Here is a 10,852-nt window from a genome sequence, read left to right as displayed (position 1 = left end):
AGTTGATGGTTTGACTTCCAACTCGCCAGCTGGGTGGTAGTAACTGACCAGTGCTGTGTCCCAATAACAGGTGTTTCCCACCTGTAGATGTCACGCATTGTCACTGCATAACCTCAGAAGGCCTTTTTCCTCCTCCAAACGTGACACTGTGTGTTTCGTCCATGCAATCTCCAGTTAGTCCCTTGAGACATTTGCAGTGATGGTGATGTGTACACTTACTAGTCACAATAAGTGAGGAACAGTGATGGGCAAGTTACTAAAAAACTGTAATGCATTACTGATTACATGTCTTTTCAAAATAATCCCTTACACTACAATATTACTATAATTAAAATGTAAGGCATTACACTACTTTTGCTTTACTTTAGTTACTTTCGGCAAAAGAACTGTAGGCTTAAATATGGATCTGGCAATGTATTGGTGCAGGGATGGGCAACTTTCATGATGAGGAGGGCCACGTTTTTTCATCACCACCATTGGAGGGCCACATGACCATGGACCTGACTGCAACTCACAGAGTTCACTGATTGTCAATATTTATTTGAAGGAATAGGAGTGTTCTTAATCGGCCAACAATATACAGATAACTTCAGTAGGGGTTAAAAAAATCTTTTCATTATTATTATTTTTTAAATTATGTTATATCTAAGGGCCACAATGTGGGAGGAGGGCCCTTTAAAGGTACACTGCAGGAAATGGCCAAAAAAGGTACTGCAACTATGCTGCTCACTGAAACTGGGCTGCCTTTTGCCAAATTTGATCTTTACATGAAAGTTTACTAAGTAATAAACAAATATTTTCTAGTATGGTCCAAGTAGCGTCATTTTTGCAGCTAAAAATGGCTATTTTTGGAAATTCAAAATGGCGGACCATGGAGAAGATCCCTTTTCATGTATGAAATGTGCAATTTTTCCAGTCATAATGAATACTTAGATTTTGATGGTGGTGGTAAGTATTAATGAAAAAGGTAACATTAGTGAATGGGCAGCATGAATTCTGGAAATAAACAACTAAAAATCTCACACAGTGTCCCTTTAAGTTATTTAGCACTGTAACTAAGTATTACAGATTTTTGCCCCGCAATGCCTCACATTACTGCATTACAGCAAAAAGTAATGCATACAGTAATTAATTACTTTTGTAATGCATTACTGCCCACTGGTTAGGAATATTGTCTTTTACAACCCCTGGTTAAAAAAAAGCATGGAATCACGGAATGACATGGAGGATGTTTATCCACTTGTTTAATTTTGTTTTTTTTTTTTTTTAAAAAAAAAAAGTAGAACAGAAACATCCACCAACATGACAAAAATGAAGTAATGGGCTAAGAAAAAGTAATCAGCCTGTGTAAAGTTACTTTGCTATGAAGGAAATCATATTTGGTTTCCATAGGCCTACGGCCTTAGGCTTAGCCTATAGCCTATAACGCCTAATTTTGATTCTGCTTTGGGCAGGGAAGGTGATGCTGGAATTTAGTTTGGTCAAGTTGCAACAGTATTGTCAGAGGGACGTATGAAAAATGATGAAAACGGGCAGATGCCCAGTCATATCATTGGCAATAGCCTCTATGCATGGCATTGGGACATGGATGTGCGGGGAGTGGCGAAGGACGGTGATAGCCTATCTTTTCATGTGGGACCAAAGACATCAGTTCACCCGGGTCCAGGTAGACCAGTATATTTCATGTATTGGTTGGGTCAGATTACGTTGTCCTGGGCCGGCCCGAAACTGTCAAAGGCCCTGATCTAATGTAAAAACTGAAATTGACAACATTGTTTCAAATTTGGCGAGATTTGTTGTTATGGGCACGAGACCCATTTCACTCTGAGCATGCGTGGAATAAATCTGCAAGCAACGACTGCGACTGCACTGGCGCACTCATGTAAACTACGACTCAACTCATCAACTGCACTCTTTTCTTTCTGCTGCTCGTGACTGTCGGTCAGATGTTCCTACCTACAGTGCTGCTTCTTTCAGTCACACTGTCAATGACCACGGATAACTAATACATTAAAGTAATGCCGACAAAATCAGTCTTCATGGGTCCTATAAGATATAATATTTTGGCCGCTGCATTGCTTTTAATCCTCCAGAATCTCATAGCCGTCGAAGCTGAGTGGCGGTAAACCAATGCTAACTACGTTAGCTTTTTCACGTTAGCTGTACAATTGTTAAAATGATTGACTAGTACGCCTACCGGTATGTCATTCTCTATTTCAGGTACCGTCGAGTGCATCGCAGCCAGAAGTTGCTGCTTATAGATGAGTCGGTAAGTGCAAAATGTGGGATCTGTTCCTTTGCGTAGAATCAAGCACTATTTCTTGACAAGAGATGGAGAGTAAAGCAAGTAGCTACTAGTTTTCCCGTAACCGAGAAAGAACACACCTTCCTCCACAGACTGGTGTTTTTTTCTGCACAAGACCATTGTTTTTTTTCTAACATCCCAACTGTCATCCCCGTTCATATGGCTCAGTCTCGACGGGTCCGGGATGGGCGCAATTTGGTTTTGCCTCGTGCTCGAGAGCTGAGGTCGGTGGCGACGTGCACGAGGGTGTTTTTTATTAGGTTGTATTTTGTTCACTCCACATACATGGTTTTAATATGCCTCATTTACAATAACTCTATTACCAGAAAAGCAGTGGCACCAGGGGTGAACGTAGTTTTCATGTCTTCCGGTGTTATTTTGTGCAAATAACAACCACCCTTTTCCAATGCCAACTTCATTAAGGGCCAAAAACAAAATAAACACAGATCTGTATCATTGCATGCATTTTGGGTAAGTTTTAGCTATTCTCTTCATAGGCCACTTGCCACAAATGCCATGGTGTGGTTGTATGATTTCTACTTTGCGAGACACTGCAGGTGAATAGGCTTAAAAAAAAGCTTGCAGATATCACCATGAAACTTGTCCAGTTGATTACTTATACATATAGGAGAAACAATGTATTGGAAGTTTTCTGAAATCTCATATTTAAATGTGATAATTGGGCTATATTCAATTAAATATGCACTATGCACAATCCTGTACAATCACTGCCAGTGATGGCACGTTACTTTGAAAAAGTAATTAGTTATAGTTGATAGTTACTTCTCCAAAAAAGTAACTGCGTTACTCCACTAGAAAAGCAACTAGTTTAAAAAAAACTTTAAAAACTACTTTTAAAAAAAAAGTCAGGGACTTTGAATTACAGTATATTCATCCATGTTTACTGATCACAGACTATATGGGACAAGGTAGCCAAACAAAATTTTGGTTGGAAGTGCATCACGCTTCCTAAAACGCTAAATATGAAGACGTGGCTAGCTTCCATACCACTTAATCACTGGGCTCAATTTTATTCCGTGCCGGCCAAAATCCTAAGAACTTCCACGTTTTATATTTTGTGGTGGTTGTACGTTGTAAGTCATTCACGAGAGACTACAACTTGCAATGCGGTTTGAACAGCAATAAGAACTCAATAAGAACAGCAATAAGAACTCAAAGGTCAAAAAATCTGCACGAGGCTACTCCACCTATTAACAAAACAAGCATGGATAATTTAAAAGGGCATCGTCGACTAATCGGCTGTAAAAAATTGGCGACAAGAATTTCCATTGTCGACTAGTTGTTTCATTTAATTTAATGCTTGCCTTAAAAGTTAAGTTACTTGAAACCTAAACTGGCCCAGCACATATGAATTGGATGTTGTATCTTAGCGTAAATAAGCTACATCACGATTTAAAGCTCATTGTGAGCTGTACGAATTTTTTCACTTCCCTGCGCTTTTTTCACTTTGTAATTGGCTACGTGTACATCAGACAATAAATTCGGAATTGACTCACTTTAAATATGAATCATGGCCTTCTGGATCAAAATTGAATCGATCCAGGAAATCTGAATCGATTCCCAGCCCTGCTGTGGACTCTTCTCATTCCTGAACTGATTCATATTTTTAAATATTGTTGTACTAAGTTTATGTTGTTTAATTACTTAACTTATTTATTTACTTTTAAGATTCTTCTTTGCATTGTTGGCTGTTTCCAAACGACATCTGTCCTTTTATAGGGACGATAAAGTTCTACTATTCTAAGCTTACTATTCTATGTTCTGTGGATGTGTGGCGTCATCTATCTTGCAGGTGTATCTTGAGTATTACCCACCAACCAGCCAAGGTGGTCCGCCTCTTATTGGATGGGATGTCTCACAGGATTGTAGTTTGACGTAAGTAAATAAAAGTGATTAACTCACACAATGACTCCTTGTTAACCCTTAGAACTCAGAGCGTTTTTTGTGCATTTTTACGTATCGGGCTTTGGATACATGTATGAGGGCTTCAGGGAGGTGTACTATCAAGTGTTTTATATCATTTTACTCAGCAGAATCTAGGCAATATGATGGAATACATCTCATCTTATTTAAACCTACTATATAAACATGACATAGTAAAAATAATGAAAAAATACAAAAATCCGATTTGGTTTTTTAATGATAGATGAGTATGTACAATACCAAACATACAGATTAAAGCCTTTTTGTTGGCTAAGATTGTAAACACATATGTTCTGTAACAAATGAAATCAAATTTCATTATCTACACCAAGGCACCAAAAAAATATTGCCATTATAGTGCATTACAATATAGGCGATTTTATTGTGTTTGATGTGTAACTCATGAGAATAGTGGGCTATGATACACCCTAACACACAAATTCAGGCCAACTTTCACATCAAAATGATCAAAAACCATATATTTTATCACATTCAATTGAAATGACCAATATAATCTTATAAAAAAAACATATATTATCATAAAGCAGTTATATATTATAGGCGTTTTTGAATTTGAGACAGGCCATTCATGTGGTAGAAGGGGTTGCTACACAGTCTAATACAAATGTTTGGGGTTATTTAGAAACTAAAAGATTAATAAGCACTTCTTTGGACATAATCCCATTAAAATGTACAATATAATCTTCACAAATATCTAAATGCTGTCATAAAGTAGCCATACACTCATAGGCGCTTTTGGAATAATGGAATTTTGTGATTATGTAATTCATGCAGTTTGGTTGTCATTCACTCAGTAAACTTATATGTTCAAGTTTATTTACAGATAGAAAGGATAAATAAGCATTTGTTCAAAAAACATTTAAATGTCCCATATAATCCATACACAAATACATTGTTATATAACAGATATATAATAATAACATTTTTAGAAATAGACTGGTGGTGACCGTTGTCAAAAGATGGGGTTGCCTAGCCTCTCTTGTTCCCTCATTGGTGTCAACAGTGAGTGGGATGAATTTTCATCTGTACAATTTAAACAAACATTTAGTTATTTCCCATACACCTAAAACAATTATCTATATGTGTGTGACATAAGCTAAGCAACTCACCCTATTGGGCCGTCCTCCACTCCTGGGTCCATCCCCCTGGGTGCTCGGTGCTGGCTGTGTCAACGTGCATGGGTGGCTGGCTACCCAACACTGTTCAAAAACATAATGAGATTTAGATGAGATTAAATATCAGACAAAATATTTATTACATATCACTAAAAGCAAATACTGTGTCAAACCCTGCATAGCCTAAATAAACGAAACAGTGCCAGCATGCATACTTACACTGGGTCTGCGTCAGGAGGCACTTCCAGGAGATCTGGCCAATACTGTGTCACTGGTGTCAGTGAGTAGGCTGAACTTTCATCTGTACAATGTAAACAAACATTTAGTTATTTCCCATACACCTAAAACAATTATCTATATGTGTGTGTGACATTAGCTACACAACTCACCATACTGGGTCATCCTCCACTCCTGGGTCCATCCCCCTGGGTGCTCGGTGCTGGCTGTGTCAACGTGCATGGGTGGCTGGCTACCCAACACTGTTCAAAAACATAATGAGATTTAGATGAGATTAAATATCAGACAAAATATTTATTACATATCACTAAAAGCAAATACTGTGTCAAACCCTGCATAGCCTAAATAAACGAAACAGTGCCAGCATGCATACTTACACTGGGTCTGCGTCAGGAGGCACTTCCAGGAGATCTGGCCAATACTGTGTCACTGGTGTCAGTGAGTAGGCTGAACTTTCATCTGTACAATGTAAACAAACATTTAGTTATTTCCCATACACCTAAAACAATTATCTATATGTGTGTGTGACATTAGCTACACAACTCACCATACTGGGTCATCCTCCACTCCTGGGTCCATCCCCCTGGGTGCTCGGTGCTGGCTGTGTCAACGTGCATGGGTGGCTGGCTACCCAACACTGTTCAAAAACATAATGAGATTTAGATGAGATTAAATATCAGACAAAATATTTATTACATATCACTAAAAGCAAATACTGTGTCAAACCCTGCATAGCCTAAATAAACGAAACAGTGCCAGCATGCATACTTACACTGGGTCTGCGTCAGGAGGCACTTCCAGGAGATCTGGCCAATACTGTGTCACTGGTGTCAGTGAGTAGGCTGAACTTTCATCTGTACAATGTAAACAAACATTTAGTTATTTCCCATACACCTAAAACAATTATCTATATGTGTGTGTGACATTAGCTACACAACTCACCATACTGGGTCATCCTCCACTCCTGGGTCCATCCCCCTGGGTGCTCGGTGCTGGCTGTGTCAACGTGCATGGGTGGCTGGCTACCCAACACTGTTCAAAAACATAATGAGATTTAGATGAGATTAAATATCAGACAAAATATTTATTACATATCACTAAAAGCAAATACTGTGTCAAACCCTGCATAGCCTAAATAAACGAAACAGTGCCAGCATGCATACTTACACTGGGTCTGCGTCAGGAGGCACTTCCAGGAGATCTGGCCAATACTGTGTCACTGGTGTCAGTGAGTAGGCTGAACTTTCATCTGTACAATGTAAACAAACATTTAGTTATTTCCCATACACCTAAAACAATTATCTATATGTGTGTGTGACATTAGCTACACAACTCACCATACTGGGTCATCCTCCACTCCTGGGTCCATCCCCATGGGTGCCCGCTGCTGGCATTGTCATCGTGCATGGGTGGCTGGCTACCCAACACTGTTCAAAAACATAATGAGATTTAGATGAGATTATATGTCACAAAAAAATAAATATCACTATAGCAAATACTGTGTCAAACTTGCCATAGCATAAACACATGAAACAATGCCAGCATGTACTGGGTCTGCATAAGCAGGCACTTCCACTTATCTGGTCAATAAATATGTCATAGCCACCTGACAGAGGAAAAAAAGTTATGTCACAATTTAGCTTTCATGACAGTGCATTACTACATGAGTGCAAATAAATACATCAACAGATTCACAACGCCATGATTTATTGATGAGGCCAGTAGCCTACTGTAAGAAAGTCATTTCAACATGCAGTCATTTCAGAAGTCAGTAACTTAGGCTAACCTCATCCAAACATAACAACATGACCCACCACAAAGACCTCAAGAAAAAAAACTAATTTACATTTAGTCCAACACTGTTAGTAATATGCCAACCTCACATCTATTTGCCTACATCTGCAAAACTTACTCAACGTGACTGTGTCACTGACACACACCCCTCTCTGTTTGTTTACATCTGGCGTCCACCTCTCCCAATTAGCTATGCCCGACGTGCATGAGATTGTACATCTTGCAAGCGACAGGGATTCATTTTTCAAATAAGAGGGGACTATGCAGGCAATTGCATGTCTGTTCAGCAAATATCAAAACATTTTAGCAGCCAAACTTACTTGAATGCAACAGCAGCAGCGGCAGCAGCAGGAGTAGGCAGTAGGCAGCAGGCAGCTCGCATGCTCTTCTCGTATTCACTCCAACTTCTCATGTCAACTTTGATGTCGTCCGACATTGTCCACATCCACATACCAATACGTCCGTGAAACACATTGAAATGACGACTCATCTCCGTTTAGGCTTGTAATTTTCCTTCAGCAATGTAAACCGTGAACACTAAACATGACACTACTTCTTCCTCAAAGTTTACTGTGTCCCTGGAAACGCATCACTGATCACAAAACAACATCCGGTCGGTTGTCCACTTCCTGGACTATGTGAATGTATTATCCCTGTATTTTAGAGATCAGAGATTTCTAAAACTAGTGAAACACATAGTTACTAAATTTATTTCATCTCCTTCTGGGCGTTTTCTGTTGTTTTGACGGAGAATTATGATCATAACCGAGCAGTGTTTTGCCGCGATTTCGCCGTCGCGTCATTTCAACAGCATTCTGGTCAAGGTAAAAAAAAATGATCAAAAACGTTTTTTAAAACAATGTCACTGTTAGTTTTACAGCACATACCCACACATATGAGGTATCAAAATGATGGTTGAGATGTCTAGTTTTCAAAAAACACGGGCTGGACTTTCAGTTATGGTGCTGTTGTTTACAAATTGTGTCAGAGTGGCGTGAGTCACGTTTTGACGCGGTGGCGCGTCAATTGAGTTCTAAGGGTTAAGCATGTATTAAGCATTGGTTAACCCATTTTAGCCTAAGCCCTTTGTGGGAAAAGGTACCCTCTCCCTATTAAAACCTACATTTCTCAGCCTCCGAAGCACATAAAAACATGAAATAAGTTGCATTTAAAAGCTAGAATCTTCATTTCACACCAGAATGTGTTCATTCAGCCCTAACATTCCCACATTTTTAATGAAACAGCTCATCTCAAGAACTTGAATGCAGCGTATATGTCACTCCAGGACACAGTGGGCTAATAGAGCATGTGAGCGGAGCAGAGTGGGGAGCGAGCAGTGGAGCGGAGCGCAAGAAATATGGTTAGAGCGCTACGCAGAACGGTTTTCAATTCAAAGGCGCAGCGAGGATTTTGCTCCGCTCCAGTTCACTCCGATGCGGTCACAAGGTCAATTAAAAATGTTGGATGATAAAATTTGTAAAATAACATTTATTTGATTAAGTTTGATTTTTTTCAACTTTTTTAAAATTGAAAAACAGTTGCAGGCCAACAGTTTTTAATCCTTAAAAAATATGTAGCCTATCGCACAAGTACAGCCACTGACCCCGGCGCTTTTGAGTCATGTGTGCCTGCAAGGGTAGCAAGGTCTGAAGATTGAGTTTGTGAAGTACTTCGAAAAGCAAGGTGATAGGTCGTATAAATACAAAATTCAGATCAAAAAGCTAGAGAAAGACGTTGAGCATGTGGAAGAATACCATATTTTTCGGACTACAAGTCGCACTTTTTTTCATGGTTTGGCTGGACATGCGACATATACTCTGGTGCGACATATATATGTTTTTTTTTCTCCACGGGAAAGCACTATGTGCGCAACTAGGCCTATGTTGTGTTGCCTAATACCACTGATAGAAAAAAATGTTACAACTTACCACAACAAAAAATAGTATTTACAATGACGACTGAATAGAAATATACCACCCAAAAGAAGTTAATATAGCCTACTGCTGAGTTCAAGCTGAAAGTAATTAGGCCTAAATATGCAGCCGAAAATGGCAATAGGGCAGCTGAACGAAAGTTTGGATGCAGTGGAAAACTGTTTTGGGACTGTAGAAAAGCGGAGGAAAATGTGCATGTTGTGAAAAAAAAAAAAAGCTATCTGAAGGTTCAAGGCCCACGTCTAGAAGAAGAGCTGAATACAGGACAAATGTGTTCTCGAACAACACGCGCTGCGAGTCAACGGTCTTGTTACGGGCTCCATGACATTGCCAAAGAAATGAATAGGACTTTTTGCGAAAGTCAGGGACCTCGTGGATTTATCGCGTTATGCAATGCAATCCCCTCTCGTGGATTTATTTGCGCTATGCAACGCAATCGCCTCTCTATCCGAGAAGGAGCGTCTGTGTTATTAAAGACAGTCAGCCGACTTCCAGGTGAAAATCGGTCATTTCCGCGAGTTTCTGACAAACGAGCACAACGTGACACTACCATAGGCTACACAACATGGATGAAATCCCCCTCACCTTTGATACTGTCATGGGCTGAAGTCTCAGAAAAGGGGGTAAAGAAAGGCGTGCTCTGGAGACGGAACAAAGTTGCCTCGAAACCTCAAAACGCAAAACAATGCCGAAAATTGAATGTTGTTCTGACTACAGGGCAACATGGCGCGTTATCACTGTTTCTTCTTCTTTTTCTTTTTGTGGTTTTATGGCGGTTGGCAAACCATCTTAGTTGGTGCATTACCACCACCTCTGAATGCGTTGCCACTGCTTCAGATGCTGGTTTATAAAACAATGCCGTCTTTGAGCAGCAGCTTACCATGCACCAGTTATCACAACATAGATTCCATGGATAGAATAACCTTTCAAAAATGTGCGACGATTAGTCCGGTGCGACGTATATATGTTTTTTTCATCTTCAAAATGCATTTTTGGGCCGTTGCGACTTAAACTCCGGAGCGACATATAGTCCAAAAAATACGATAGTCGCTGTTGGTAAAGATTCTTGCAAAGGCATGTCATGAGAAAACACCACGAGGTGGTCCGCAAACATCAGGAGAGTCCAACAAAAGGCACATTCCGCTTTTGCCAATTCTAGATTAAACATTTTGGGGACAGCATTTCTCCAAAGACCTTTTCTTTTGAACAACCCTACAATTTCCCTTTGACTATTTCTTTGGAGTTAGATTATTTCATTAAATAACTTTGATTAACTTAAAGGGACACTCTGCAGGAAATGGTCAAAAAAGGTACTGCAACTATGCTGCTCATTGAAACTGGGCTGCCTATTGCCAAATTTGATCTTTACATGAACGTTTACTTAGTAATAAACAAATATTTTCTAGTATGGTCCAAGTACAGTCATTTTGCAGCTAAAAATGGCTATTTTTGGAAATTCAAAATGGCGGACCATGGAGAAGATCCCCCTTTTCATGTATGAA

The 10,852-nt window shown here is 39.5% G+C and overlaps 1 protein-coding gene and 1 long non-coding RNA gene across 3 annotated transcripts in view; one reads left to right on the top strand and one right to left on the bottom strand.

Annotated features, from left to right (window-relative positions):
* The first annotated feature begins 1,905 nt into the window (after positions 1-1,905).
* Positions 1,906-10,852, top strand: part of LOC134469414 (cation channel sperm-associated auxiliary subunit epsilon-like) — a 141,796-nt gene continuing 132,849 nt past the window's right edge. The window contains exons 1-3 of one of the 2 annotated variants that reach the window (XM_063223652.1): positions 1,906-2,122; positions 2,221-2,269; positions 4,119-4,201. In XM_063223652.1, the coding sequence (XP_063079722.1) occupies positions 2,019-2,122; positions 2,221-2,269; positions 4,119-4,201 (236 nt within the window). In that variant the 5' untranslated portion in view covers positions 1,906-2,018. The remainder of the gene's footprint in view (positions 2,123-2,220; positions 2,270-4,118; positions 4,202-10,852) is intronic. The other variant, XM_063223653.1, reaches the window with a different exon arrangement.
* Positions 4,837-8,437, bottom strand: LOC134468628 (uncharacterized). The gene is made up of 10 exons (XR_010038866.1): positions 7,737-8,437; positions 6,790-7,049; positions 6,565-6,654; positions 6,395-6,476; positions 6,170-6,259; positions 6,000-6,081; positions 5,775-5,864; positions 5,605-5,686; positions 5,380-5,469; positions 4,837-5,293 (listed from the first exon to the last, which is right to left on the bottom strand). It is a non-coding gene; the product is annotated as an uncharacterized LOC134468628 (long non-coding RNA).

This window comes from Engraulis encrasicolus, chromosome 18 (genome assembly GCF_034702125.1).
Source record: "Engraulis encrasicolus isolate BLACKSEA-1 chromosome 18, IST_EnEncr_1.0, whole genome shotgun sequence".
In the NCBI taxonomy this organism is placed as follows: Eukaryota; Metazoa; Chordata; class Actinopteri; order Clupeiformes; family Engraulidae; genus Engraulis; species Engraulis encrasicolus.
The sequence above is the reverse complement of the archived record's forward strand: the minus strand, read 5'-3'. Positions and strand labels throughout refer to the sequence as shown.